Genomic DNA, 24,800 nt, shown 5'->3' on the forward strand with positions numbered 1-24,800 from the left:
GTGCGGAACGCCTCTGAAGTGCCTTCGCTTTGGGTTGTCCTGTTGCCAAACTCTGAGAGGAACTGTTTTCCAGTGGTTCCCTGCCTGCTTCTGTCCTGCTGGGTGTCAGGGAGAGGTGAAAGTTCTTGGCCGCCGGAGCAGCAGCACTGAAATTCAGCGCTGGCATCTGGCATGACAGGAGCTGGTAGCGCTTACAAGGCGGGTAGAGCAAAGTCCCGTCTGTTCTGGCCCCTGCACTAGAGGAGAGGGATGGAGCTACTGGAGCGAGTCCAGCGAAGGGCTACTAAGATGATTAAGGGACTGGAGTAGCTCTCATACGAGGAAAGGCTGAGAGAGCTGGGATTGTTCAGCCTGCAGAAGAGAAGACCGCGGATCAGGGTGTAGGCAGGATGCGAAGGGAGGGTGTAAAGAAGTCGGAGGCAGACTCTTCTCAGCGGTGCCTAGCGGTAGGACGAGGGGCAAGGGGCACAAACTGAAACACAGGCCGTCCTGTCTGAACAGGAGGAAAAAGGTCTTTGCTGTGAGGGGTGACTGAGCCCTGGAAGAGGTTGCCCAGAGAGCTTGGGGAGTCTCCGTCCTCGGAGATGTTCCCAAGCCGTCTGGCTAGGGTCCTGGGCCGACTACTTGAGGTGATCCTGCTTGAGTAGGGGGGGCTGGACGAGACGATCTCCAGAGGTGCCTTCCAACCTCAAACGTCCGGTGATTCTGTGACAAGCAGGAGAAGCGGGCGACCGGGCATCTAGTCAAGTTCGACAAGGGGAACTGTCAAGGGCTGCACCTGGGGACAAATAGCCCCTGTGCCCTGGGGCAGGCTGGGGGCTACTGCCAGGAAAGCAGCTGGGCAGAGGAAGGCCTGGGGGTGCAGGTGGGCAGCAAGGAGTCAGCAATGGTTAGAGAAAGAAATCGTAACCACATTTTAATCGTTTTGATAATAACTTTCTGCCAAAGGGAGCAATCGCCCTCCAGCCTCTCGCTGTGGTCTCTGCTAACAGCTGGAGCGATCCGCTTTCGGTGAGAGTCGCTCACCTCGGTGAGAGTCGCGACTCGCGGCCAATTTGGCTCCCTCCGGCACTTGGGCTTCCTACGGCGCAGGCGCAGAGCTGGGAGCCCAGAAGGACCGGCACGCTCGCGGCCTGGCCGGGCAGCAGCCAGAGCAGCCAGCTGCGGGGCTCAACCTAAGCAGTTGCCGTCTCTTCAGGCGCAACGAGCTACTTCAGCCCTGCGAGCTCGGCCAAGCGCTCGCGACGCCCGCGCCCTTAGGGAAACAGTGGGAGCGCAGGTTTGCGAGGAGCACAGTGTCCCGCACCTGGAGCAGCAGCAGCATGAATTCTTCAGGGAAATGACGGCACAGCAGAGTAAGAGCTGGAGCTGGGGGCCGCCGGGGAGGGACCCCCAACAAAGACGTCCTTCGGCCGGCCGCAGCCACCCGCCGCCGCCGCCGCCGCCGCCCCCCGGCCCGGCCCGGCAGCGCCGCGAAGGAGGCGGCAGCGCCCCCCCCCGCCCCGCCCCGGGCCCGCCCCGGCCGCAGCCCCGCCCCCTCGCTGCACAGCCCCGCCCCTCGGCGCGTCACCCCGCTGCCCTGTGACGCCCCCCCCGCGCCCTCGCCGCGGCTGTTGCGCATGCGCGGCGCGCCCGCCACCGCCTCCGGAGCCGGTGGTCCTCGGTGCTGTTGCGGCCGTGTGCCTCGCTGCCAGCGTCGCTGCGTCGCTGTCCTCGGCCGGCGCCTCTGCCCCCGGCCCGGGGGCTCCGAGCTCGCCGGGACTCAGCCCCGCAGCAGCTGGCCCGGGCCGCGGCCCCTGCTCGGGGCTGTCCGCCGCCCGCGTGCCCGCCGCAGCATGAAGAGGCTCTTGGGGCTCTTCGGCCAGGGCCAGGGGCAGCCGCCTTCGCCGTCGCCGTCGCCGTCGCGGTCGCGGTGGGCGTGCGGCGGCAGCGCGCCCCTGCGCTGCGTCGGCGCTGCCTACGAGCTCCGGGAGAAGGAGCTGGGCAAGCTGCACCGCGCGGCCGCCAGCGGCGACCTGGCGCGGGTGCGGCGGCGGCGGTGGCTGCCGAGAGTCGGCCTCGACGGGCGGGACAAGGCGAAGCGGTGAGGGGCGGCGGGGGGGCCGGGGCGGCGCGGGGGGTGGGGGGGGCGGCGGCGAGGGCCGGGCTGCTGCGTCGGTGCCGGCGGGGGCGGCGGCTGGTGGGTTGGAGCTGGCGTGCAGCTGGCAGGAGCGCCTTTGTGCCGGGAAGGCAGGGCCGTTTGCTTGGGCTGGCGAGGGAGTGCGGGAGGGCAGTCGGCCTTGCGCGCGCGGGGTGGGCTCGGGGCTCGGGGCTCGGGGCTCGGGGCTCGGAGGCCGGTTGCGTGTGTGGCCAGGCCGGAGCGGGACTTTGTTGCTGGGAGCGTGACAGGGTCGAGGGGGAAGGTTTCTGCTGTCGGGTTTGGTAGGTGTTGTGGAGGGCCCTTGGGAGCGAGCGCGTGCTGGTGCTTGCTGCAGCAGTAAGGCCGGGAAGAGGCCAGAGGGCGCGACTTCCCGGCAAGGCCAGCAGCGAGGGGATGTTCTGGTGTTATAAAAGGCACGTGCTGGGCCTGCGGCCCGCTGCTGTGGCGTGAGTGGTCCTGGCAGCAGGTGGAGGTTGCCTTGCCGTAGGCTGGAGGTGCGCAAGCCTTGCTCTTGCTTGCTGGGCTGCGTGCGTAGTGGTGTTGGAGGCAGGGAGGAGGTGCCGGGGCGGAGGGCAGCAGTTGCAGAGCGGAAGCCGGAGGCTGGCTGGGAGAAATGGGGGGCCTGGGCGCAGGGATGCACGCGCAGGGAAGGGAGCGCGGAGCTGAGGCAACGTTGTCTTCCTAAGTGGGGGCTGGGGCTGGGGCGGGGAGGGGCTTTTTCCTAGCCCCGGCGTCTCGGGCTTTGGGTGTGCAGCGGTCACCCGCGTGACATGGGCAGGCGCGGTCTCTTCAGCTGTCTGGCCTGCGCTAAGGTAACATGCTCAATTTTTAGGACACCTCTGCATCTGGCTTGCGCTAACGGACATGCGGAGGTTGTCTTGTACTTAGTAGAGAGGAAGTGCAAGCTAAATCCTCGTGACAACTTCAAGAGATCGCCACTGATGAAGGTACGTGGGTGCTGCGGTGAGGCAGGGCTTCTAAATTGCGCCCCGAGCGATCGAGCTCTTGGGTGATTCTGGAGGTAGGTCTGGGTGGAGCTTGTGGTGCGCTGGGCGCTGGCTAGGCGTGCGTTGCCTAATGTTTGGGCGCGTTATTGTTGTCCGAGGTCGGCAAGCTGTGGGAATTCTGCCAGAGGGAAGCGTAATTGCTGGCAACGTTTCCTTGTTTCCCGTGTGGTTGGCAGGCAGTGCAGTGCCAGCACGAAGGCTGCGTCGCCATTCTGCTAGCGCATGGCGCCGACGCTAACCTTGCGGATGCTAACGGCAACACTGCCCTTCACCTGGCTGCCCTTGCTCCTAACACCTGCCTAGCAGGGCAGTTACTGGCGCACAACGCCCATCTTGATGCGCAGAATAAGGTAAGCGTGGAATTTGGGTCAGGCCGCTCCTGAGAAGAAAAAGTTGCTTTGCTTCTCTGTGTTTTTCTAACTGGAGAGGGGCGTTATGCTTTCAGATGGGATACACGCCCCTTTCTCTGGCCGTGTCCGCGCATCACGTAGAGATGGTGGAGTTCCTGCTTAGCAAAGGAGCCGACGTGCACGCTCGAGATCAGTCGGAAAGGTGAAGGGTTTGTCAAAACGGGGCGTGGGTCTCCTGAGCATTGGTGAAGTTTGCCTGGTCTGGCCGGGTAGCCGAGGGTGCTTAGCGGGGGAGACGTTTGGCCCAGGGACGTGCTGCGGCCCCTTGCAACCCGAGTTCTCGTGGGCTTCCGTGTGGTTGGCTTTGCTTTCCTCCTGGCTGTAGGAAAGGGGGAGGTGTAATTGTTTTGGGAGCAAATAGGGATGAAAGGAACGCCAGTGAAACGTCGGTGTCTCCTGATAGCTTTTGTCTCGTCTTGTGGCTGCTTTAGGACCCCTCTGATGCTTGCCGCCTCTGCCGGGGACGTGAGCATGATAGAAGTTCTTCTTGGCTATGGTGCTGACCTTTGCCAGAAAGACGTTCTTGGATGGACAGCGGAGGCTTATGCTAGGAGGTCTGGACACACTGGGTAAGTGCTTTAGGTCACGGTGAGAGTCGCTAAGCGGTCCGAATGTCCGTGTTGGTGTGCGGACGTGTTTGGTAAGAGGCGCAAGGTTTAATGATGCGTGGAGACCTTTGTTGAAGGTGGGCTCAGTGGAATCTTCCGGGACGTAGCGTTCCCTGTGTCAAGTGTGAGTTGGGGAGTTGAGGAAAGCTTCCCCCGCAAATCGTCTTGTTTGGTAAGTGGTGTTATGCAAGGATGTAGTTGATTATAGTGACAGTGTTCCCTTTCTTTCCGCACCTCCCTAGTGTTAGTGAACAGCTGGCAGACCGCGCAGCCGAGAAAAACGTGGGAGAAGCTTGTGCAGGCAGCGCAGAAAGCACGCCAGTGCTTAGCACTCGTTGCGAGGCAGGAGCTGCTGCGTTTGCGTTGGGCACACCTGCTGCGGACCGAGGAGGTAGGAGGCTTAACTGTGGAGGAGCTGAGGAGGAGAATGCCTACGGCCTTTTCTTGTGGTGGCTTGTATTGAAGCTTGGCAGGGTTCCGTCCCTCTTGCCTGTTGAGTACCCTTGCTAGGGACGGAGTAGAGACGCGCTGGTGATCCTCCTCCGTGAGGATAGTCCTTTGGTTTTGAGGCTGGCTTTTGGTTTTGGGGGTGATGGGTGGGAGGCTGGGTAGAGCAGGAAATACAGCGTAGTCTCTGGCATTTTGAAGCACAGGTTGGCGGGGGTGGGGGTAGAGGCAAAGAGAGCACGAGAGAGAGACCGATCTCTGCCTGTGTGGTATGAAGAGCTCGGCAGTTTGTTTCCTTCTTGTCCTGTTCAACCGCTACCAGCATTTGCTCGCTGCCTGCTCACATAGCATATTCATGCCATGGCAGGTTTGAGGTTTGGAACGTTCGAAGGAAAGACAAGGGCGGTGTGGAATTCTTGTCCTTTTTTATTTTGCGGGGGGTGGGGGGGGGCAGCGAGAATTGAGTAGGATGGGAGAAATTGGTGGTTTGGGGCATGCTTTCGTTCATGCTGTCTGGCATGACTGCTTCACTCTAGTCTGGCCTGTAGAATTGTCCGTGTAACATGCTTGTCTGCATTGCTGAAAGTCGAAGGTCCGACATGCTAAGAATTAATCCTGTCAATTAATATTTGAACAGTGAGAGGTGGCTTTTCCCACGAATACTTCACGAGGTGAGCCTCGAACAGTAGCTTTTGCCAACGACCTTAACCTGCCGAAAAAGAGGGGAGATTTGAGCGAGACGGTCCTTCTTGCCTTTGCCTTTGCCTTTGAAGAGTGTTGGAGGCAGAGGAGAGCGATGACAGCTGTCCTGCTTCTGAGGAAGAAAAAAGCAGTTTAGCTGCCAAGGTAAAGTGCCTCCAGAAGGAGAACTGCCCGTGGAGCGACTCGTTTGCAGGGCAGAGCTGTCTAGATTTGGGCAAAAGCGCGTGTCCAGGCAGGGTGGTTTTCTCCTGCCCCGCGGTCTCCTGCCTGCCAGTCTTTCAGCTGCGGTGAGCTGTTTGCTCCAAGCCTTGTAGCTGTCCGTGGCAGAGCATGCAGCAGGCTTGCGGTTGCGGGTGGGAAGAGCAGTAGGTGACAAGAAAAGCGACCGCATGGTTTTCTTCACCTGAGTCAGAGTTCTCGTCCCAAAGCTGATCAGCCTCTAGATGGCCTGTTCTTTTGTCCTCCAAGCCTTGCTGTTTGTTTCCAGTAACTTTGGTGATAGAATTCAGGCTGATATGGGGAAAAGGGCACTTGCTGTTCAAGATCTGCTGCAATGCTTCATCTCCTGGCTCTCCTTTCTTTCGTCCTTGTCAGGTTGCCCAAGAGTGCTTGGGGGCGGGGGGAGTGGCTCAAGAGGGTCTTTTTTTCCTCCTGGGGGATGGCATTGCGGGCTTGCATGGGATCTCACACCACCTGTTTCCCCTTCCTTTTGTTTCTTTTGTTTTGTTTTGGTTTGTTTTTCAGTTGAGGTGTGTGGCATTGGGGCTGTGCCATGATGAAGAAGCTGAAGAAGCCGAGTGTGGTGCAGGAACGCACCCCGTAGTGCTGGAGATGCAGGCATGTTTATTTGCAACCTGGTTGCCCTTGTCTCAGTGGCCTGTCAGAGACTGTGGCAGCTGTTGTGTGAGAAGAGCTAGTGTGGCATAGTAAGATGTGATGGTGGTTGGAGGAGTGAAAGTGAGGAAAGAGGGGGAGGTGAGACTACGGTAGTTTGAGAAGCAGGCAGCTGGTGGTCTCGTGAGCCCAAGGGAGGGGGAAAGGGTGTGTGTGCTGCTGGATAAGGTAACGTAGGTGAAGGCAGAGCCTGACTGTGTGCGGGCAGTGCTTCTCGGGGGGCTTTATGGAATGGGAGCAGGACGTTAGTGACATTAGGTATTGCTGTGTACATAAAGACATCTGCAGGCCTTGTAAAAGAGGAGCGAGAAGGTTTTTCTCTGTGGCTCGAGAGAGGAGAAGTATTTGGCAAGGTGTGGATGGCCTGGGCAGAGGCTGCTGTCCTGGGAGTGGCAGCAAGTGGCCTTTGAGTTGTATTTCTAGAGTCCTACTGCAAGAGAGAAGGTTCTGGTTCTGTGCGTGCTTGGAAGGGTTGCTGCTGCTTTGCCGGGTTATGCAGTGAAAGGAGCGTGTTTGGGACGGTGCAGCCAAGTACTAAGGACAGCAGCAGAGTGGGTGTAGGCTTGGAGGGAGCGCAGTTGGGGGTTGGAGAGTGGAAGCGAGGGCCCAGGGGGAGGTTTGCCTCAGGTTGTTGGAGAAGCAGGCAGCTGGCGGTGTTTGTTGGTGCAAAGGAGGGGGGAAGGATGTGTGTGCTGCTGAGTATTGCCGTGTAGGGGAAGCTGGAGTGTGGGTAGTGCTTCTCAGGGGCTTTAGGGGAAGGGAGCAGGGCGTTTGTGAGCTTCGGCATTGCCGTCCCTTCACATACGTTCTCGTGGAGGCTGCTTGTTTCTGTTCTTTCTAAGTGTGCGGGCCGATCTCTTTTAGGACGACTCACCGGAAAGGAAGGGAGAGGAGGCTCCTGGTGGTGCCCAAGTGGCGGCTGCTGCAGGAGCCCCTGCTGGTGTGAGAGGTGAGTTTCTAGACATGGAGGGGCTTTGTTTCTCTGCTCTTTGGGCTGGGTGAATGAACTGAAATGGCGATCTGCCTGTGAGAGGGTAGAGCAGGCAGGTAGGCGCTGGGCAGGCAATGGCGGGGAGGGGGGGAGGGAACGTAGCTGGAGGGAGATGTTTTGTGGTAGTGCTAGGGAAGGAGGGTTGTTTCTTGGTGACTTCCTGCGGGTGGGAGGGTGTTTGGCTAGTGCTTTGCGGGTCGCTCCTGTAGCGTGCCGAGGGATTGTGAAGGGCCAACTCTGGAGCTGTAGTTTGGAGGGGAGATGCCGTCAGAGCTGCATAGTCGGCGACTGTGGCATGGCAGAGCCTTGTTTGGATGCTCGCCGAGCATGTGTTGGGCGTTCTTGGTAGGGGCGTGAGCTGTGCTGCTGGGCTTGGGCCTGTGGTGCTGGCAAGAAGGCGGCAGGAAGTGGCGATGGCGTGGTGGTGCGGCTGGGGGTGCAGGCGCCCTTAAATGACGCTGCTTTGTTTTTCCTGGGGAGTGGAACGGTTTGGTGTGTCCTGGGCGCAGGGCTTGCGTGCTGGAGGAGAGCAGGAGAGGGAAAGAAGGAGCGGTGGTGTGTCATTTGTGGCTTCCTTTGCAGGTGTTGCGTCGTCCGCAGGAGCGGAGCAGGAGGACGAGAGCGACTCTCCCTGGGATTCCGAGGTGCTTGGTGTGAGGGGCGCAGTGGGTTGCCCGAGGGGGGAAGTGCGCGGGAGCTTGCCTTGGACGTGGGCCCTAGCAGGGATGAGGCTCAGTTGCCGCTTGTGGTGGCTGCATCACAGGTTTGTTCCTGTGACCTGGAGCCGCTTGTGCTCTGTGCAAGCGGTTTGGTGAGGACTGTGCCTAAGTGGGGTGTGCTAATGTCCTGGGAGTGGCAGCAAGTGGCCTTTGAGTTGTATTTCTAGAGTCCTACTGCAAGAGAGAAGGTTCTGGTTCTGTGCGTGCTTGGAAGGGCTGCTGCTGCTTTGCCGGGTTATGCAGTGAAAGGAGCGTGTTTGGGACGGTGCAGCCAAGTACTAAGGACAGCAGCAGAGTGGGTGTAGGCTTGGAGGGAGCGCAGTTGGGGGTTGGAGAGTGGAAGCGAGGGCCCAGGGGGAGGTTTGCCTCAGGTTGTTGGAGAAGCAGGCAGCTGGCGGTGTTTGTTAGTGCAAAGGAGGGGGGAAGGATGTGTGTGCGGCTGAGTATTGCCGTGTAGGGGAAGCTGGAGTGTGGGTAGTGCTTCTCAGGGGCTTTAGGGGAAGGGAGCAGGGCGTTTGTGAGCTTCGGCATTGCCGTCCCTTCACATACGTTCTCGTGGAGGCTGCTTGTTTCTGTTCTTTCTAAGTGTGCGGGCCGATCTCTTTTAGGACGACTCACCGGAAAGGAAGGGAGAGGAGGCTCCTGGTGGTGCCCAAGTGGCGGCTGCTGCAGGAGCCCCTGCTGGTGTGAGAGGTGAGTTTCTAGACATGGAGGGGCTTTGTTTCTCTGCTCTTTGGGCTGGGTGAATGAACTGAAATGGCGATCTGCCTGTGAGAGGGTAGAGCAGGCAGGTAGGCGCTGGGCAGGCAATGGCGGGGAGGGGGGGAGGGAACGTAGCTGGAGGGAGATGTTTTGTGGTAGTGCTAGGGAAGGAGGGTTGTTTCTTGGTGACTTCCTGCGGGTGGGAGGGTGTTTGGCTAGTGCTTTGCGGGTCGCTCCTGTAGCGTGCCGAGGGATTGTGAAGGGCCAACTCTGGAGCTGTAGTTTGGAGGGGAGATGCCGTCAGAGCTGCGTAGTCGGCGACTGTGGCATGGCAGAGCCTTGTTTGGATGCTCGCCGAGCATGTGTTGGGCGTTCTTGGTAGGGGCGTGAGCTGTGCTGCTGGGCTTGGGCCTGTGGTGCTGGCAAGAAGGCGGCAGGAAGTGGCGATGGCGTGGTGGTGCGGCTGGGGGTGCAGGCGCCCTTAAATGATGCTGCTTTGTTTTTCCTGGGGAGTGGAACGGTTTGGTGTGTCCTGGGCGCAGGGCTTGCGTGCTGGAGGAGAGCAGGAGAGGGAAAGAAGGAGCGGTGGTGTGTCATTTGTGGCTTCCTTTGCAGGTGTTGCGTCGTCCGCAGGAGCGGAGCAGGAGGACGAGAGCGACTCTCCCTGGGATTCCGAGGTGCTTGGTGTGAGGGGCGCAGTGGGTTGCCCGAGGGGGGAAGTGCGCGGGAGCTTGCCTTGGACGTGGGCCCTAGCAGGGATGAGGCTCAGTTGCCGCTTGTGGTGGCTGCGCCACAGGTTTGTTCCTGTGACCTGGAGCCGCTTGTGCTCTGTGCAAGCGGTTTGGTGAGGACTGTGCCTAAGTGGGGTGTGCTAATGTCCTGGGAGTGGCAGCAAGTGGCCTTTGAGTTGTATTTCTAGAGTCCTACTGCAAGAGAGAAGGTTCTGGTTCTGTGCGTGCTTGGAAGGGTTGCTGCTGCTTTGCCGGGTTATGCAGTGAAAGGAGCGTGTTTGGGACGGTGCAGCCAAGTACTAAGGACAGCAGCAGAGTGGGTGTAGGCTTGGAGGGAGCGCAGTTGGGGGTTCTGAAAGGGCTGTTCTACTTCCAGAGCCTGCGTTCCTTGACGGCCTGCCAAAGTCCCGAAGCAGCAGTGAATCTGCAGGTAATGCTTGAGCGACAATCCGAGTTGTGCTTGGGTAGTCCTGCATTTGAAATGCAGTTTGTGGGTGAAGCGTTTCTGGAGATTGCTTGCACCACTCTCTGCTTGTTTGTGTTCTCGCTCACCTAGGTGTCTGCAAAGGAGGGAGGAGAGCGTGAAGGACGCGAGGCTGCTGCAACACAGACTGATTTTCAGTGTGACGGACAGGTGAGGAGCTGTGTTGAAGAGCTGTGGAGATGTTAGCCTAGAGCGAGGTGTTATTGCCAAAAGAGCGCAGGCGGAAGACCGCAGAGAGTGGCAGATGTGAAATATACTTTAGATGTATGTTATCTTTGGGCTCCCTCTGAAGAAGGCTGTCGTGAGTGAAAAGAAGGTGGTAGTGCATGTTCGTGCCCTTTTTGTGAGGCTCACGGCACAATCTTTCCTTAGGCGATGGCCGCAGAGCTGCCGGCGGAGGTTGCTGAAGCTCCTGGAAAGCAGTTGCTTCCAGAAGGTTCACTTGAAGTTCCAAAGGTTTCCTGCGGTGAGCTGCAGGGAGACAAGTTGCGGTTGCAAGAGGAACTGGCCAGGGTGAAAGCCAAGGTAGGCAAAGCCTGTAGCGGCCTGCATGACTGTGAGGAGGTGGTTTTCCCCTGTAAACGATGGGGAAAAGCCCTTGTTGAGGCTGTAGGGTAGTAGTGCAGTGGTGTCCCTTCTGTTGCCTTCCCTTCTTCCCGCCGCTGCCCCATGGTGGCAAACAGACCAAGCGCGTCAGGGAGCTGCCCTTTCAAGCGTGAGGGGCCAAGCAGTGTGTTGGGGGTCACACCTACCCACGAGGAGGCTGCTCAAGCAGCTTGTTGTCTCTCCGAACCCGCCTGAGCTTTGAGGTGGACCTGAAGGTGACAGTGGGTGAGCTCCGGGTGCCCTGAGAGTGCTGCGTGTTTTCCTGTTGAGGCTGTTGTACTCTTTCTCTATATTTGGCTGTGTGTGTAGAGCTTTGGTTCCTTCTTTGTAGCTGGTCAAATGCCTGCGAAGGTGACAGTCTGTGTTCTGGGGGGGGGCAGCACTTGAAAGGGTGCGATCCTTCTTCATGGTTTGCGCTCGCACACGCAGCGCTGGTTGCTAGGTGGGGTTTTTGCACTGTATACGGGAAGCAGCATGTCAGGCAGGTGCTGTGACTTGTCCTGTTCCCTGACTGTAGGAGGAACTTGACCTCCTAACCTAGCTGCCCGGAGAAGGCTGTGGGTTGGCCCTAGTGCTGAGCTTTTTCTGTAGAAAACATCTTGGCCATCTTGTGGCTGCATGATGCAAATGTGCCGCAAAGTGCTATAGTTCCTGCAGGGCCCTGGGGATGAACCTGTAGTTAGTAAGCATTAGGATCCCGAAATGCTAATTCACTTCCAAGTTGTTTTTGGAGAGAGCTACGTTCAGAGCTACTGACTTGCTTTCCGTTCACTACGCCCACCGCTGCCACCAACGCAAGTACGGAGTTGAAGGAAGGAGTGTAGGGACCGGCTTTCCACCATTTGTGTAAGAATAAGGTATAGCAGCGTGGGCAGCGTTGGACTAGAAGTCTTTGTGATTGTGGTCGTTATCCTGGAGTTGGGAAGTGCCAGCAGGAGAAGGGAGAGCCTTTGCAGTAATGCTTCCCGTGAGGGAGCGAGCAGCTGGATGCTAGGAGCGTCCCGAGTCACGGGAAGGAGTAGGATTGGTGTTGCAGCTGCGTTTGGGCAGCTGGTAGGAAATTGAGATGGGGATGGGAGAGGCCGGTATGAAAGCGGAAGGAGCAACGTGGTTTTGGAGAGTCGAAGCAGTGGAGTCGTCTGTCTGAAAGCGAAGCTGACTAGCGTGGGTCCTGACTAGCGTGGTTTTACAGTTGCAGGCGTTGGAAGAGCAGCATGTTCAGGCTGAGCGTTGTGTTCAGGATTTGAAGACGGCCCTGGCAGAGAAACAGAGGGAAGCGACAGCTTCTTCCCGGCAACTGCAAGACCTTCTGGAAGCCTCTTTGGGAGGCGTTAGCCTAAAAGACCTGGAGGAACGAGTGGGACGGTAAGGAAGTGGCACAGTGAAGCAAGGCTTTGCTTTGTGGGCTGGTGTAATAGCAGCAGGATGGCCTTGTTGCATCTCAGCAAGTCAGTACACGATTTTGGGAGAGGCTTTTGCTTTGGACTGTGTGATTTGGCGCTGTTGTGCCAGTGTTGGTGCTCCTGTGGATTTCCATGACGAGGCCTGTGTTTCTTTTCAAGACTTGAACTGGAAAACGCCCGGCTGGAAGACACAGGGCAGCAGCAGGCAGCTAGACTCGAAGCTCTTCAGAAAGAGCTGCACGCCTCTGCCTCTGTAAGCTAGTCATAGCCTTCCTGTTTCATGAGCTACTGTGCGCAGTTGTGTGTGTATGTATGCGGGGGCGTTTTCGGAAGAGATTTTCCTGGGGAGCCTCGGGGAAATCATTCCCTGCAGGCTGCAGGCGATCGGCTGCTGTTGGTCCGCTCGCAGGCTTTCTGGTTTTGTGCGCTACTCTGCTGAGTCTTACTTAACAGTGTTTGAGGTAAGGGCACTTACGGCACTTGTGCGCCGGTGTGAATGGTTGCTGCTTTGTACCGGTTGTGGTGCTTAAGCCGTGTGGCAGCAGCACTTCAGCTGTTGCCGCCTTAAAGGCGTTCTGCAAGTGAACTTGTGGAACGTCCTTGGTGCCAAGCACGTCGTTGCCAAGTCTTAAGCGGCCTCCTCAGGCTGTGCCAGGAATTCCATTCGCCGCTGGTCGCTGAAGATCCCCCTGGAGCTTTAAATTAAGCTGTGCTCTGCCCGGATGGGGATACCTAAGTACCGTCGGCTATTAGCGGAGGGCCTGAGGAAGGTGTTCTCCAGTGTGCGTGGCACCTTTGCCCCCGTGAGCCCCTCGCTAGTAGCGCGTGGTCTTTGCTTTAGTGGGGGTCGGGGGGAGGGTGGTGTGGGGGGAGAGAGGGGTGGCAGGCACCAGTTTCTGTCCCTCGGTCTTAGCCTGGGTGGTGGAAATATTGAAGTGCTGCAGTTTGCGTGGGATTCTGTCCCCTGGAGTTGTGGGGCCGGCCCTCGGCTAGCAGAGAGAGATGTCCTGCCGCACCTTTGTGAGGAAGGCTGTGCGCACCTAGTGCCTCTAGGTGCCGTGAGTGAGTCGTGTGTGCCATTTCTTCTTCCTGTCCGGAAAGCGTGAGAGCGGAAGAAAGCCAGGGAAGGAGCTGGCAGAGTGGAAACAACCCGCAGAAGCCCGCCTGGAGGAAGAAATGAAGAAAAACGTTGCACTGCAGAAAGAATGCAACAGGTACAGCCGTTGAGTACTTGTAAGAGCTGTCGAATGAGCGGGGAGTCAGGCGTTATGTACCTTGCCCCTGAGACTCCGAGTACGTATCTGTTGGTGAGCGAGCTCAAGGCTTGCGTTAGGTCTTGCAAGTGGCTTCTGTAGGGGAGCGTGCGGTTTTAGGTAGGTGGAAGTGCAGGCAGGAGGGCAGTTGTCCTGGGAAGAGAGGGAGGGCGGGAGGGCAGGAAGAAGTCGCTTGTGTCTTGTGCCTGTTGTCAGGCAGAGGGAGAAGCTTCAAGGGAGCAGATGAAATGTTGACTGGGCAAGTGATGTGTGGGAGGGGAATGATGTGGGTGGGTGGGTTGGTGTGGTGTTTTGGCTTGGTGTCTTGTTCTGGAAGTCCTGGCCTGTCCGCCATGGTACAAATGAAGTAAGCCCCGCACCGTATGCGTGGTGCTTAGGGAAGTGCATGCGTAAAGGCGGACTGTGCTTGGGCTTCCTACTTTACTTGCTAATGTGCTGTGCAGGTCGAAGAGGCTTCTGGAGAAAGCTATGAAGAAAGTGAGGGCGTATGAGAGGCGGGCGCGAGAGTCCCAGATGAATTTCCCGGGCGAAAGGGAGGACCCGTGTTCGGGAAGGGGCAGAGAAGTTGCTAAATTACGAACAAAGGTGAGCTTTGGTTGGCTTGTTGTGGTGCTTGTTTTGGAAAGCTGTAAGATTCTTTTCCTGGCTGTTGGGTTGTGGTGTTAATTATGTGGTGGCCGTGTTTGAAAAGAACGGCTGTCTCTTATGGTCCCTGAAAAAGCCTGTGTAATCCTTTGGGAAGTGAAGAGGCGTTGCGATAGCGGGGCACTTGTGAGCCTGGGTCTTTCTGGGCGAGAGCCCAGCTTGAAAGCTTGAGGCCCTGGCAGCATCTTTGAGGTCTGACAGATGAATTTGTGCTCTGGAAGACCGGTAAGTAGGACCATTATAAGCCTAACCACAGTATGAAAGGCAAGGACATCGGAAGCATAGGTGTGAGAGGTGTGGAAAAGGTGCGTTTCTGCGGAGAGAAGACGACGACGACGACGGCGGCAGAGTTTTAGTTGACCTTTGGGGCCTACTGAAACCCTGGCACTTCTTTGTTGATTGTCTTCTAAACTCAAACCTGTGTGTGTGTGTGTGTGTGTGTGTGTGTGTGTGTGCGTGTGTGTGCGTGTATGTAGAAAGAGATAATCATTTCTGTTTCCTCTTTCCTGAAGCTTCAGGTATACCACTGTAAACAAGTGAATACCTTGTGATTATTGTATATTGTTGTCAATATGATTACAGTTGTTATCGTTCCCGTTCATTAGTTCATTACACTCGGTTACTTACCTGTTACAATAGTAAACTCATTCCTAAGGAGTAGGGACACCTACACTACCAGCCGACCCTGTTTAGTGTCGGGAGCCCGCCGAATTACCTTACCAGGGCAAAATGCCTCTCAACTGGTTCAGTCGTTCTGCGGAGGCCTCCCGGCACAAAGGGACACGCTCGGTGGATTGTCACAGAACTGCATACGCTTAGACCTCTGGGTCTGCTTAGGTGAGTGAGTCCTTTCCCTGTGTGCAGGTCCGTGAGCTGTGCTGCTCCCTGGAGGCAGAGCGGAGGAAGTCGAGGCAGCTAGAGAAAGCAAACGAAGGTGCGCGAGAAGAGTTGGCTTGGCTGCATGGGAGCCGTGACAAACTGCGGAAGAGCAAGCGGCAGCTGGAAGAAGAGGTGGTTGCGCTGAGGTGTCGCTTAGAGGCCAAGATGAGGGATCAGAGGCACAGAGAAGAGGATAAAAGGGAGATTGAGCAAAAGGCTGGGCAAGAGCTAAGGCAAAAACTACAGGAAGTCAATCTCTTTCTGCAGGTGAGCTCCCTTACCGCTAGTACGCGCAGTCCGTTTGTGGCTTGTCATTCATTCTTTACTGTTGTCATTTCTCGGTATGTTATGCTTGTGCCGGTCAGTGCTGTGGGGTCATGGGCTCGTTATAGCTTCAGGAGGTTGCTGAAGGGTGCGAGCTTGTTGGATGCTTGTCCTCAGGCATTCTGAGATGTGGTGAATAATCTTCTTTACGCACCTCGGTCACTGGCGAATCTGTAACAGCGCCAAGAAAGACGAGAATTGCAAGTGGACTAGTGTCTTAGAGAGACAGAGGTGGCTTAGTACTAGCTCTGATTCAAAACAAAACAAAGCAAAGCAAAAAGTTGCGCTGAGAGAGCCGGTTTCTTTCTGAACGAAAAGGATGATGTAATGGGGTGCTTTTGGGTTTTGCCCTTGATTGTAGAGGGCAGTGAGGAGGCCCAGTTGGCTCCCTGGGTGAGGTTGTGCTCTTCAAAGTGGGTGTGTGAAAGGGCCTGGGGGGAATGATCTCTTTTTCTTTCCTGGGGGTTGAAACTGCATTATCTGCTTCAGACACAGGCAGCCGCCCAGGACCGAGCGGAACAACTAAGAGCCGCTTCTGCAGCTTCCGCGGTAGGCCGACTGCAGCAGAGAGTTAGGCATTTAGAATATGAATTGGCTCTCACAAAACGCCTGCAGTGAGAGAGCGCTAACGAGAGGCTTGCGGAAGCTGCTGCTGCTGCGCAATGCTATGAGCCCTGCAGAAGCCACTCTCTGGCAACGAACCCGGTGGGCAGCGCTTCCTCTGTGACGGAGAGAGTGGAAGCTCATATGGCTGAGGTAAGGCATTGGGAATACCTGTTATTCTCAAGCTGAAAATGAGCATCCGTTCCTAGCTCCACCGCACCCAATCTAGGAGTCTAGACACGCCTGCTGACCCTCAGAGTGCTGCAACCTCGGCAAAAGCTCTGGTCCGGGCGCGCCCCAGAATTAGCAGTCCGTGTGACGGCATGTTCCTCACAGCGTGGTGAGCAGCGTGCCCTGAGGTTTGGGAAGCGCATGCCGAGAGTGGGGCAAGGGAGCACGTGATTCTTCACAAAATGCCGTGATCCGTTCCCGCCTTTGCACAGAGTGGGGGTGTGGAGAAGCTCTCGAGTTGGGGATTGCTTTGTGAGACGGTTAATGCCATAGAGTAATGGGAACGCTGGGCCTTGGTGGACAAAGACTTTCTCTGTAGTGGGGGTGATGTTTCCAGTGTTTATTCCCATGTTGCAGTTGGCTTGAGAAGCTAATGCTACAAGAATGTAGCTACTGAGGCCTTAAGGGTATCTTGTCTGTACTTGCAGGTGCGGCGGGAATGGTCAAAAATATCGCTGAAGAACTTGAGCAAGGTAATCTGTCAGGATCTGTTAGCGGTGTTACCAAGGAAGAGGACGGTTCCTCCATTTTGAACACAACTACTGGAAAGCTGCCAAGCTCCTGTGCTAAGCACAGTTGTTTTCTACTAGCTTTCCAACCTAGAGCTCTGCGAGGCAACTTGCTGCTTATGCAAATAATAGTCGTACAGAGTCGTATGCAGTTGCCTTTAGATCACAGAGAGGAAAAGCGGCCTATGCGCACATTCAGCCCCTGCCCCCGAGCCCTGAGCAATTCCACCTCTTCAGGATAATTGTTTCTCCAGAGTTGTGGCTTGGCGGTGACTGGGCCTGTTGCAAAGCAGGTAGCCCCTGAGAGCAATTCCTTCTGTCCCAGTAGCCTTTACTCTCCTAGCGAGTGGCCAGCCGTTGCGCTAGAGCTCTTTCCGTTTGCTAGGACGGACACAAATCCGTGGCATTGAATCCGTTTGCATTGTGACTGGAGTTGCCTGTCTCCTGGGAGTAATAAGGTTTGTTTGCTTTGGGGACCTTTTCCTACTGCAACACTAACATAGGGCATTTTCTCCCCTCCCGCTCTCGCCCCGCCCCTTCCCCAGCAATGGCTGAGCTGAACGTTGGATCGGCTGGAGCTTCTCCCTGGGCATCTACTGAAGGATCTTCAGAAAACGTAGACCAGGAGCCGCTTTCCAGGGCAACGCAAGAGTGCCGCGATGTTTTGACAGCCCCGTTCCAGAGAGCTAAGAGTGGTTATCCTGAGACTACTACCTCCTGACAGAGGGACTCGCGTTACCAGGCTGTGAGGAAAAGCAACCCTTGCCACTGTTTTTGTACGAGTGCAACAGTGCGGTGTAGCCAATAATAATAACGTGCGGTCTTTAACTGCAAGTATTGTGTTCCAACTTGGTATTTAATAAATGTTGTAATCTAGTAGGTCTCTCCGTTTTATTCTGTTCCCCTTCCTGACTTTGCCTGCCCTGCGCATATGACTGTCCCCTCTGCTCGTGTCTCTTATGGAGTAGTACGTGTTGCATTGCTGCCAAATGGTGCATGCTGGTGGAAGTCTGGCCTGCTGCGGCATTTGCGGGCAAGGGCTGCGTTTTGTCCCTGCGTTTTGCGAGTTGTTCAGCGCTAGCCAGCACGGATGATGGAAGTCATGTTTTTGAAGGCCTAGCCAGGCTTTCTTCCTGGGCAGGCGCTTAGCCCTTCTGCCTCGCGCTGGTCTGACCAAAAGTCACTTATGCAGACAGCTCCAGGCCTGAGGGCAGAGAGGCCGTTTGTCCAAGGGAGAGCTCAGCTCTGCTCTGCTCTGCTCCCTTCAGCTGGCTTCCCAGCTGCTCCTTCAGCCTGTCCTGGCAGCCAGGCCAAGGGCCAGCATGCAGACTGTGTGTTTTTCCTCAGCGGGGGCTGGAAGCACGAGTGTGTGAAGACAGGGGCCTCGATCGTCCCCAGGTGCAGCCCTTGGCGGTTCCCCTTGTTGAACTTGACAAGGTGCCCGGTTGCCTCACGTCTCGCTCGTAGCGGGGCACTGGCCTCTTGCTGCCTTTGAGAACGATGCTTCCTGTGGTCTGGGCAGAAGGGAGGGCGAGAGCTTCTGGTAGCCAGGAAAGGTCACAAAGCCCGCCGGTCTGGAAGGCTGTTGGATCCGCTTGCAGTCTGCAAAGGGGAAAGGGGTTATGGAAGTTCTCTGCCCTGCAGCGTGACTGGCAAAGCGGAACCGCTGTCCAGTGCTGGGCACTTGCTCTTCTCTCTGCAAAGCAAAAGCAGGTGCGGAACGCCTCTGAAGTGCCTTCGCTTTGGGTTGTCCTGTTGCCAAACTCTGAGAGGAACTGTTTTCCAGTGGTTCCCTGCCTGCTTCTGTCCTGCTGGGTGTCAGGGAGAGGTGAAAGTTCTTGGCCACCGGAGCAGCAGCACTGAAATTCAGCGCTGGCATCTGGCATGACAGGAGCTGGTAGCGCTTACAAGGCGGGTAGAGCAAAGTCCCGTCTGTTCTGGCCCCTGCACTAGAGGAGAGGGATGGAGCTACTGGAGCGAGTCCAGCGAAGGGCTACTAAGATGATTAAGGGACTGGAGTAGCTCTCATACGAGGAAAGGCTGAGAGAGCTGGGATTGTTCAGCCTGCAGAAGAGAAGACCGCGGATCAGGGTGTAGGCAGGATGCGAAGGGAGGGTGTAAAGAAGTCGGAGGCAGACTCTTCTCAGCGGTGCCTAGCGGTAGGACGAGGGGCAAGGGGCACAAACTGAAACACAGGCCGTCCTGTCTGAACAGGAGGAAAAAGTTCTTTGCTGTGAGGGGTGACTGAGCCCTGGAAGAGGTTGCCCAGAGAGCTTGGGGAGTCTCCGTCCTCGGAGATGTTCCCAAGCCGTCTGGCTAGGGTCCTGGGCCGACTACTTGAGGTGATCCTGCTTGAGTAGGGGGGGCTGGACGAGACGATCTCCAGAGGTGCCTTCCAACCTCAAACGTCCGGTGATTCTGTGACAAGCAGGAGAAGCGGGCGACCGGGCATCTAGTCAAGTTCGACAAGGGGAACTGTCAAGGGCTGCACCTGGGGACAAATAGCCCCTGTGCCCTGGGGCAGGCTGGGGGCTACTGCCAGGAAAGCAGCTGGGCAGAGGAAGGCCTGGGGGTGCAGGTGGGCAGCAAGGAGTCAGCAATGGTTAGAGAAAGAAATCGTAACCACATTTTAATCGTTTTGATAATAACTTTCTGCCAAAGGGAGCAATCGCCCTCCAGCCTCTCGCTGTGGTCTCTGCTAACAGCTGGAGCGATCCGCTTTCGGTGAGAGTCGCTCACCTCGGTGAGAGTCGCGACTCGCGGCCAATTTGGCTCCCTCCGGCACTTGGGCTTCCTACGGCGCAGGCGCAGAGCTGGGAGCCCAGAAGGACCGGCACGCTCGCGGCCTGGCCGGGCAGCAGCCAGAGCAGCCAGCTGCGGGGCTCAACCTAAGCAGTCGCCGTCTCTTCAGGCGCAACGAGCTACTTCAGCCCTGCGAGCTCGGCCAAGCGCTCGCGACGCCCGCGCCCTTAGGGAAACAGTGGGAGCGCAGGTTTGCGAGGAGCACAGTGTCCCGCACCTGGAGCAGCAGCAGCATGAATTCTTCAGGGAAATGACGGCACAGCAGAGTAAGAGCTGGAGCTGGGGGCCGCCGGGGAGGGACCCCCAACAAAGACGTCCTTCGGCCGGCCGCAGCCACCCGCCGCCGCCGCCGCCGCCGCCCCCCGGCCCGGCCCGGCAGCGCCGCGAAGGAGGCGGCAGCGCCCCCCCCCGCCCCGCCCCGGGCCCGCCCCGGCCGCAGCCCCGCCCCCTCGCTGCACAGCCCCGCCCCTCGGCGCGTCACCCCGCTGCCCTGTGACGCCCCCCCCCGCGCCCTCGCCGCGGCTGTTGCGCATGCGCGGCGCGCCCGCCACCGCCTCCGGAGCCGGTGGTCCTCGGTGCTGTTGCGGCCGTGTGCCTCGCTGCCAGCGTCGCTGCGTCGCTGTCCTCGGCCGGCGCCTCTGCCCCCGGCCCGGGGGCTCCGAGCTCGCCGGGACTCAGCCCCGCAGCAGCTGGCCCGGGCCGCGGCCCCTGCTCGGGGCTGTCCGCCGCCCGCGTGCCCGCCGCAGCATGAAGAGGCTCTTGGGGCTCTTCGGCCAGGGCCAGGGGCAGCCGCCTTCGCCGTCGCCGTCGCGGTCGCGGTCGCGGTCGCGGTGGGCGTGCGGCGGCAGCGCGCCCCTGCGCTGCGTCGGCGCTGCCTACGAGCTCCGGGAGAAGGAGCTGGGCAAGCTGCACCGCGCGGCCGCCAGCGGCGACCTGGCGCGGGTGCGGCGGCGGCGGTGGCTGCCGAGAGTCGGCCTCGACGGGCGGGACAAGGCGAAGCGGTGAGGGGCGGCGGGGGGGCCGGGGCGGCGCGGGGGGTGGGGGGGGCGGCGGCGAGGGCCGGGCTGCTGCGTCGGTGCCGGCGGGGGCGGCGGCTGGTGGGTTGGAGCTGGCGTGCAGCTGGCAGGAGCGCCTTTGTGCCGGGAAGGCAGGGCCGTTTGCTTGGGCTGGCGAGGGAGTGCGGGAGGGCAGTCGGCCTTGCGCGCGCGGGGTGGGCTCGGGGCTCGGGGCTCGGGGCTCGGGGCTCGGAGGCCGGTTGCGTGTGTGGCCAGGCCGGAGCGGGACTTTGTTGCTGGGAGCGTGACAGGGTCGAGGGGGAAGGTTTCTGCTGTCGGGTTTGGTAGGTGTTGTGGAGGGCCCTTGGGAGCGAGCGCGTGCTGGTGCTTGCTGCAGCAGTAAGGCCGGGAAGAGGCCAGAGGGCGCGACTTCCCGGCAAGGCCAGCAGCGAGGGGATGTTCTGGTGTTATAAAAGGCACGTGCTGGGCCTGCGGCCCGCTGCTGTGGCGTGAGTGGTCCTGGCAGCAGGTGGAGGTTGCCTTGCCGTAGGCTGGAGGTGCGCAAGCCTTGCTCTTGCTTGCTGGGCTGCGTGCGTAGTGGTGTTGGAGGCAGGGAGGAGGTGCCGGGGCGGAGGGCAGCAGTTGCAGAGCGGAAGCCGGAGGCTGGCTGGGAGAAATGGGGGGCCTGGGCGCAGGGATGCACGCGCAGGGAAGGGAGCGCGGAGCTGAGGCAACGTTGTCTTCCTAAGTGGGGGCTGGGGCTGGGGCTGGGGCTGGGGCGGGGAGGGGCTTTTTCCTAGCCCCGGCGTCTCGGGCTTTGGGTGTGCAGCGGTCACCTGCGTGACATGGGCAGGCGCGGTCTCTTCAGCTGTCTGGCCTGCGCTAAGGTAACATGCTCAATTTTTAGGACACCTCTGCATCTGGCTTGCGCTAACGGACATGCGGAGGTTGTCTTGTACTTAGTAGAGAGGAAGTGCAAGCTAAATCCTCGTGACAACTTCAAGAGATCGCCACTGATGAAGGTACGTGGGTGCTGCGGTAGGCAGGGCTTCTAAATTGCGCCCCGAGCGATCGAGCTCTTGGGTGATTCTGGAGGTAGGTCTGGGTGGAGCTTGTGGTGCGCTGGGCGCTGGCTAGGCGTGCGTTGCCTAATGTTTGGGCGCGTTATTGTTGTCCGAGGTCGGCAAGCTGTGGGAATTCTGCCAGAGGGAAGCGTAATTGCTGGCAACGTTTCCTTGTTTCCCGTGTGGTTGGCAGGCAGTGCAGTGCCAGCACGAAGGCTGCGTCGCCATTCTGCTAGCGCATGGCGCCGACGCTAACCTTGCGGATGCTAACGGCAACACTGCCCTTCACCTGGCTGCCCTTGCTCCTAACACCTGCCTAGCAGGGCAGTTACTGGCGCACAACGCCCATCTTGATGCGCAGAATAAGGTAAGCGTGGAATTTGGGTCAGGCCGCTCCTGAGAAGAAAAAGTTGCTTTGCTTCTCTGTGTTTTTCTAACTGGAGAGGGGCGTTATGCTTTCAGATGGGATACACGCCCCTTTCTCTGGCCGTGTCCGCGCATCACGTAGAGATGGTGGAGTTCCTGCTTAGCAAAGGAGCCGACGTGCACGCTCGAGATCAGTCGGAAAGGTGAAGGGTTTGTCAAAACGGGGCGTGGGTCTCCTGAGCATTGGTGAAGTTTGCCTGGTCTGGCCGGGTAGCCGAGGGTGCTTAGCGGGGGAGACGTTTGGCCCAGGGACGTGCTGCGGCCCCTTGCAACCCGAGTTCTCGTGGGCTTCCGTGTGGTTGGCTTTGCTTTCCTCCTGGCTGTAGGAAAGGGGGAGGTGTTTTGGGAGCAAATAGGGATGAAAGGAACGCCAGTGAAACGTCGGTGTCTCCTGATAGCTTTTGTCTCGTCTTGTGGCTGCTTTAGGACCCCTCTGATGCTTGCCGCCTCTGCCGGGGACGTGAGCATGATAGAAGTTCTTCTTGGCTATGGTGCTGACCTTTGCCAGAAAGACGTTCTTGGATGGACAGCGGAGGCTTATGCTAGGAGGTCTGGACACACTGGGTAAGTGCTTTAGGTCACGGTGAGAGTCGCTAAGCGGTCCGAATGTCCGTGTTGGTGTGCGGACGTGTTTGGTAAGAGGCGCAAGGTTTAATGATGCGTGGAGACCTTTGTTGAAGGTGGGCTCAGTGGAATCTTCCGGGACGTAGCGTTCCCTGTGTCAAGTGTGAGTTGGGGAGTTGAGGAAAGCTTCCCCCGCAAATCGTCTTGTTTGGTAAGTGGTGTTATGCAAGGATGTAGTTGATTATAGTGACAGTGTTCCCTTTCTTTCCGCACCTCCCTAGTGTTAGTGAACAGCTGGCAGACCGCGCAGCCGAGAAAAACGTGGGAGAAGCTTGTGCAGGCAGCGCAGAAAGCACGCCAGTGCTTAGCACTCGTTGCGAGGCAGGAGCTGCTGCGTTTGCGTTGGGCACACCTGCTGCGGACAGAGGAGGTAGGAGGCTTAACTGTGGAGGAGCTGAGGAGGAGAATGCCTACGGCCTTTTCTTGTGGTGGCTTGTATTGAAGCTTGGCAGGGTTCCGTCCCTCTTGCCTGTTGAGTACCCTTGCTAGGGACGGAGTAGAGACGCGCTGGTGATCCTCCTCCGTGAGGATAGTCCTTTGGTTTTGAGGCTGGCTTTTGGTTTTGGGGGTGATGGGTGGGAGGCTGGGTAGAGCAGGAAATACAGCGTAGTCTCTGGCATTTTGAAGCACAGGTTGGCGGGGGTGGGGGTAGAGGCAAAGAGAGCACGAGAGAGAGACCGATCTCTGCCTGTGTGGTATGAAGAGCTCGGCAGTTTGTTTCCTTCTTGTCCTGTTCAACCGCTACCAGCATTTGCTCGCTGCCTGCTCACATAGCATATTCATGCCATGGCAGGTTTGAGGTTTGGAACGTTCGAAGGAAAGACAAGGGCGGTGTGGAATTCTTGTCCTTTTTTATTTTGCGGGGGGTGGGGGGGGGCAGCGAGAATTGAGTAGGATGGGAGAAATTGGTGGTTTGGGGCATGCTTTCGTTCATGCTGTCTGGCATGACTGCTTCACTCTAGTCTGGCCTGTAGAATTGTCCGTGTAACATGCTTGTCTGCATTGCTGAAAGTCGAAGGTCCGACATGCTAAGAATTAATCCTGTCAATTAATATTTGAACAGTGAGAGGTGGCTTTTCCCACGAATACTTCACGAGGTGAGACTCGAACAGTAGCTTTTGCCAACGACCTTAACCTGCCGAAAAAGAGGGGAGATTTGAGCGAGACGGTCCTTCTTGCCTTTGCCTTTGCCTTTGCCTTTGAAGAGTGTTGGAGGCAGAGGAGAGCGATGACAGCTGTCCTGCTTCTGAGGAAGAAAAAAGCAGTTTAGCTGCCAAGGTAAAGTGCCTCCAGAAGGAGAACTGCCCGTGGAGCGACTCGTTTGCAGGGCAGAGCTGTCTAGATTTGGGCAAAAGCGCGTGTCCAGGCAGGGTGGTTTTCTCCTGCCCCGCGGTCTCCTGCCTGCCAGTCTTTCAGCTGCGGTGAGCTGTTTGCTCCAAGCCTTGTAGCCGTCCGTGGCAGAGCATGCAGCAGGCTTGCGGTTGCGGGTGGGAAGAGCAGTAGGTGACAAGAAAAGCGACCGCATGGTTTTCTTCACCTGAGTCAGAGTTCTCGTCCCAAAGCTGATCAGCCTCTAGATGGCCTGTTCTTTTGTCCTCCAAGCCTTGCTGTTTGTTTCCAGTAACTTTGGTGATAGAATTCAGGCTGATATGGGGAAAAGGGCACTTGCTGTTCAAGATCTGCTGCAATGCTTCATCTCCTGGCTCTCCTTTCTTTCGTCCTTGTCAGGTTGCCCAAGAGCGCTTGGGGGCGGGGGGAGTGGCTCAAGAGGGTCTTTTTTTCCTCCTGGGGGATGGCATTGCGGGCTTGCATGGGATCTCACACCACCTGTTTCCCCTTCCTTTTGTTTCTTTTGTTTTGTTTTGGTTTGTTTTTCAGTTGAGGTGTGTGGCATTGGGGCTGTGCCATGATGAAGAAGCTGAAGAAGCCGAGTGTGGTGCAGGAACGCACCCCGTAGTGCTGGAGATGCAGGCATGTTTATTTGCAACCTGGTTGCCCTTGTCTCAGTGGCCTGTCAGAGACTGTGGCAGCTGTTGTGTGAGAAGAGCTAGTGTGGCATAGTAAGATGTGATGGTGGTTGGAGGAGTGAAAGTGAGGAAAGAGGGGGAGGTGAGACTACGGTAGTTTGAGAAGCAGGCAGCTGGTGGTCTCGTGAGCCCAAGGGAGGGGGAAAGGGTGTGTGTGCTGCTGGATAAGGTAACGTAGGTGAAGGCAGAGCCTGACTGTGTGCGGGCAGTGCTTCTCGGGGGGCTTTATGGAATGGGAGCAGGACGTTAGTGACATTAGGTATTGCTGTGTACATAAAGACATCTGCAGGCCTTGTAAAAGAGGAGCGAGAAGGTTTTTCTCTGTGGCTCGAGAGAGGAGAAGTATTTGGCAAGGTGTGGATGGCCTGGGCAGAGGCTGCTGTCCTGGGAGTGGCAGCAAGTGGCCTTGGAGTTGTATTTCTAGAGTCCTACTGCAAGAGAGAAGGTTCTGGTTCTGTGCGTGCTTGGAAGGGTTGCTGCTGCTTTGCCAGGTTATGCAGTGAAAGGAGCGTGTTTGGGACGGTGCAGCCAAGTACTAAGGACAGCAGCAGAG

General features: G+C 57.8%; 3 protein-coding genes across 3 annotated transcripts; all 3 read left to right on the top strand.

Annotated features, from left to right (window-relative positions):
* Positions 1 to 1,612: 1,612 nt before the first annotated feature.
* LOC138065732 (ankyrin repeat domain-containing protein 7-like) lies at positions 1,613 to 6,151 on the top strand. Its single transcript, XM_068931149.1, has 8 exons — positions 1,613 to 2,083; positions 2,973 to 3,087; positions 3,324 to 3,497; positions 3,593 to 3,699; positions 3,989 to 4,126; positions 4,408 to 4,556; positions 5,250 to 5,283; positions 5,386 to 6,151. The coding sequence occupies exons 1-8, from the start codon at positions 1,620 to 1,622 to the stop codon at positions 5,603 to 5,605; spliced, it is 1,401 nt and encodes a 466-aa protein (XP_068787250.1). The 5' UTR covers positions 1,613 to 1,619; the 3' UTR covers positions 5,606 to 6,151.
* Positions 6,152 to 8,532: 2,381 nt separating this feature from the next.
* LOC138065733 (ankyrin repeat domain-containing protein 26-like) lies at positions 8,533 to 17,184 on the top strand. The gene is made up of 13 exons (XM_068931150.1): positions 8,533 to 8,611; positions 9,236 to 9,297; positions 9,728 to 9,781; positions 9,908 to 9,985; positions 10,208 to 10,360; positions 11,634 to 11,806; positions 12,004 to 12,097; positions 12,946 to 13,058; positions 13,562 to 13,703; positions 14,628 to 14,909; positions 15,456 to 15,722; positions 16,229 to 16,273; positions 16,855 to 17,184. The coding sequence occupies exons 5-11, from the start codon at positions 10,211 to 10,213 to the stop codon at positions 15,582 to 15,584; spliced, it is 1,083 nt and encodes a 360-aa protein (XP_068787251.1). The 5' UTR covers positions 8,533 to 8,611; positions 9,236 to 9,297; positions 9,728 to 9,781; positions 9,908 to 9,985; positions 10,208 to 10,210; the 3' UTR covers positions 15,585 to 15,722; positions 16,229 to 16,273; positions 16,855 to 17,184.
* A 2,815-nt stretch (positions 17,185 to 19,999) lies between these two features.
* On the top strand, positions 20,000 to 22,134 carry LOC138065734 (ankyrin repeat domain-containing protein 7-like; the record flags this gene model as incomplete). Its single annotated transcript, XM_068931151.1, has 5 exons — positions 20,000 to 20,112; positions 21,014 to 21,128; positions 21,364 to 21,537; positions 21,633 to 21,739; positions 22,023 to 22,134. Coding segments are annotated over 5 exons (621 nt in total), but the record flags the coding sequence as incomplete, so codon positions are not given.
* Positions 22,135 to 24,800: the final 2,666 nt, after the last annotated feature.

Source organism: Struthio camelus, chromosome 1, assembly GCF_040807025.1.
Source record: "Struthio camelus isolate bStrCam1 chromosome 1, bStrCam1.hap1, whole genome shotgun sequence".
Taxonomy (NCBI): domain Eukaryota; kingdom Metazoa; phylum Chordata; class Aves; order Struthioniformes; family Struthionidae; genus Struthio; species Struthio camelus.